Source organism: Halichondria panicea, chromosome 17 (assembly GCF_963675165.1).
Source record: "Halichondria panicea chromosome 17, odHalPani1.1, whole genome shotgun sequence".
NCBI classification, from domain to species: domain Eukaryota; kingdom Metazoa; phylum Porifera; class Demospongiae; order Suberitida; family Halichondriidae; genus Halichondria; species Halichondria panicea.
Window position 1 is genome coordinate 3,423,219 of NC_087393.1, and position 2,901 is coordinate 3,426,119.

Sequence of the window (2,901 nt, forward strand, 5' to 3'; positions counted from 1 at the left end):
ACCCTCTGGGCGTGGCCTCCAGTCAACCATTATGCCAAACCTGTTTTATTATTGAAGACTTATCCCAGGCCCGGCCATGAGCAACGCCATAGTGCAAACAACCTCTCATGGTAGCAATGGGCTACTGTTTGCTGGTTGGAACCAGGACCAAGGTGAGATTGCTACACAGGCTAGCTAGCTAGCTCATGCTCATGTAGAGCTACATGTACGTGGCTACTATACTGGATGTGAATTCATAAATGCTGTGCAATCAGGATGCTTTGCTTGTGGCATGGAGAATGGATTCAGGATATACAACTGTGACCCACTGAAGGAAAAAGAGAGACAAGGTAAGACAACTGTAGGTACTAGGTTTGCAACACCTTGCAATTGTCTATTTTATTTCTTCAACAGATTTTGAAGACGGTGGACTAGGTTATGTGGAGATGTTGTTTCGATGTAATTATCTGGCGCTAGTTGGAGGTGGACCTCGTCCAAAGTATCCCACAAATAAAGGTATGCAGCCAGTCAACCATTCTGTAACATACTGCCTGTAAATGTTTTCTCAGTTGTGATTTGGGACGATCTTAAAAAAGAACATGTTGCTATTCTTGAGTTTCCAAGTCCTGTAAAGGCTGTCAAATTACGCAGAGACAAGTAAGTGAAATTATGAAATATGTGTTGTGTTATAATAGTATTAAACTTAGTACTCAGTCACATAGTAATGTTGTGACTACAAGTTGGCCCATGAGAAGTTTCCCTTGACCAGTTGAATTTTTGTGGTAAATAATAAATTATTATGTTCCGCCCCTTAGTTCACTTTTCTACACACACACACACACACAGAATTGTTGTGGTGCTGGATAATAGAATAAGTATATTCAACTTCACAAGAAATCCACAAGAGCTGCATCAGATTGACACTGCCCCTAATCCCAGAGGTAAGTGATTCAACTATAGAACGTACTCCTCACTCACTAATAAGCAAGGGGTTTTAGTTTGCAGCAAAGCGCTGTACCTCAAACTGCTTTACTGGAAACGTGTGTAGTTGGCTGGTATTGAAATTACATGTAACTTGGCAGATTTTTTTAGTGCCGTTTGGCATGCTGTAGCTGATTCTATAGTCTTATAAAATCCCTCCCCCTCCTTCTCCAAAATAATTATGTGCCTCCACCCCTTTAGTATTCAAGCTTCTCTATTTAGTACGCTACTACTACTTTTAATAGCCTTTACATATGATCTGGTATCTCCTCTCCCTCTGCAGGTCTGTGTGTCCTCTGTCCCAACTCAAACAACTCCCTGCTGGCATATCCCGGGCTTGAGACTGGCCACGTCAATCTAGTGGACCTGGGTGACATGCATAGACAACCAGTGGACATAACCGCCCATGAAGCTTCACTCAGTTGTATTGCTCTCAACTTGCAAGGCACTCGATTGGCTACAGCATCTGAGAAGGTAGCTCCCTGGGCATAATAATCAAGCTTACCTTTTAGCGCGTGCTTTAGATGAGGTACCCTTGGGTACACATTAAAGTCTGTACTTTGGTGTTGTTGCTGTATTGGAATGCTGTTATCTAAAGGTGCATCACTTGAGGAGATGAATTAATTATACTGAAACTTTGTTGAAACATGCCGTTACTGAAGCTTTGGTACCTCTGTGGAGTTTCTCTTCTAACCATGCTATGAATAGTTTATGACAGTGTCTATTATTGACAAACCCACAAATTAGTATAACTGCTTCTTCAGCAAATCCATTGTATTTTATAGGGCACTCTGATCAGAGTGTACGACACTACCACTCATGACCAAATACTGGAGCTGAGGAGAGGAGCTGCTCATGCCAACATTTATTGGTGAGTTTGATCGCACTTGTTGTTAGTCTACTGCACTATTTGTAGAAAACTACAAAATATAGATCATCTTAGCTATCCTGTACGTACCTCTAATCTGTCATGTACATGTACATGTATGTAAATAGTTTCATTGGAGAGCCCAAGTCACACGTGAGAAGAAGTATTGTACCTGTAATAATTATTAAACAGTTGCTGATTGCTTTGTACAGCATCAACTTCAACCAGGACTCTTCCCTGTTGTGTGTTTCCAGTGATCACGGAACAATACACATCTTTGCTTCAGAGGATCCAGCCAAGAATAAGCAATCCAGGTAATGACTGCTCTGGTGTTAGCTACCATGACTAAAATATGTATGCCCCTCTTGAATACATGCTTCATGATTAAACTCTGGAGAAATTTAAAGATTGACTCGTAAGTTTTTTTGTGGCTTTGCATGTATCTGCACTCAATTTTACAGATTGTGTCCGTTGTGTAGAGAGAGGTTGCCCTTCATTTTTCAAACACTGTACTCTGTTAGTTGTTGAGTTGTTGTTTTTCTTTTTGCATAGTTTTGCTAAGGCCCGAGGCATTCTTCCCAAGTACTTTAGTTCCAGATGGAGTTTTACCAAACTCACAGTCCCTGGATCCATGAAATGCACCTGTGCCTTTGGCAGTGATAAAAAGTCTGTTATTGGTGAGTCCATAATAATTCAAGCAAGCAACCACATGCAAATTGACCCTTTGTAGCTATCTGTGCTGATGGAAGTTATTACAAGTACTCATTCAACAGCAAAGGAGAGTCGCGTAGAGATAGCTACTCTAGATTTCTCCAAATGACTGATGACTAGTTACATTTCTGATTGAACTGTTTTTTAATTACCTTTTTATTTCATGCAGTGTGTATTTAGACTGTTTGCAAGATTCTAATTTTGATGAACACTCAGATTATTATTATGATTAAACTGAGGTCATGCAACATGACGTGTATAAGATAAAATACGGGGATAATTGGAGGGAACAAAGAACAAACATCACACCGCTTTTATTCATTGAAGTGTCATGTGATGAATGCTTAGTGAACTGATTGGTT

The 2,901-nt window shown here is 40.3% G+C and overlaps 1 protein-coding gene across 2 annotated transcripts; it reads left to right on the plus strand.

Annotated features, from left to right (window-relative positions):
- The first annotated feature begins 12 nt into the window (after window positions 1–12).
- On the plus strand, window positions 13–2,754 carry LOC135351782 (WD repeat domain phosphoinositide-interacting protein 3-like). Of its 2 annotated transcripts, XM_064550876.1 has the most exons (10): window positions 13–152; window positions 255–329; window positions 394–495; window positions 549–636; window positions 826–920; window positions 1,244–1,434; window positions 1,746–1,831; window positions 2,041–2,142; window positions 2,381–2,505; window positions 2,559–2,754. In XM_064550876.1, the coding sequence occupies exons 1-10, from the start codon at window positions 77–79 to the stop codon at window positions 2,657–2,659; spliced, it is 1,041 nt and encodes a 346-aa protein (XP_064406946.1). In that variant the 5' UTR covers window positions 13–76; the 3' UTR covers window positions 2,660–2,754. The 2 variants fall into 2 exon arrangements, 1 of the variants encoding a protein (XP_064406946.1); XR_010399509.1 differs by lacking the exon at window positions 2,559–2,754 and having other exon boundaries at window positions 2,041–2,243.
- The last annotated feature ends 147 nt before the right edge of the window (window positions 2,755–2,901 follow it).

Coding starts and splice junctions, on each gene's coding strand:
- LOC135351782 (XM_064550876.1), top strand. CDS start 77: ATGAGCAACGCCATAGTGCAAACAACCTCTCATGGTAGCAATGGGCTA. Junction 153..254: donor TGGTTGGAACCAGGACCAAG/GTGAGATTGCTA, acceptor CTGTGCAATCAG/GATGCTTTGCTTGTGGCATG. Junction 2,143..2,380: donor GCCAAGAATAAGCAATCCAG/GTAATGACTGCT, acceptor CTTTTTGCATAG/TTTTGCTAAGGCCCGAGGCA.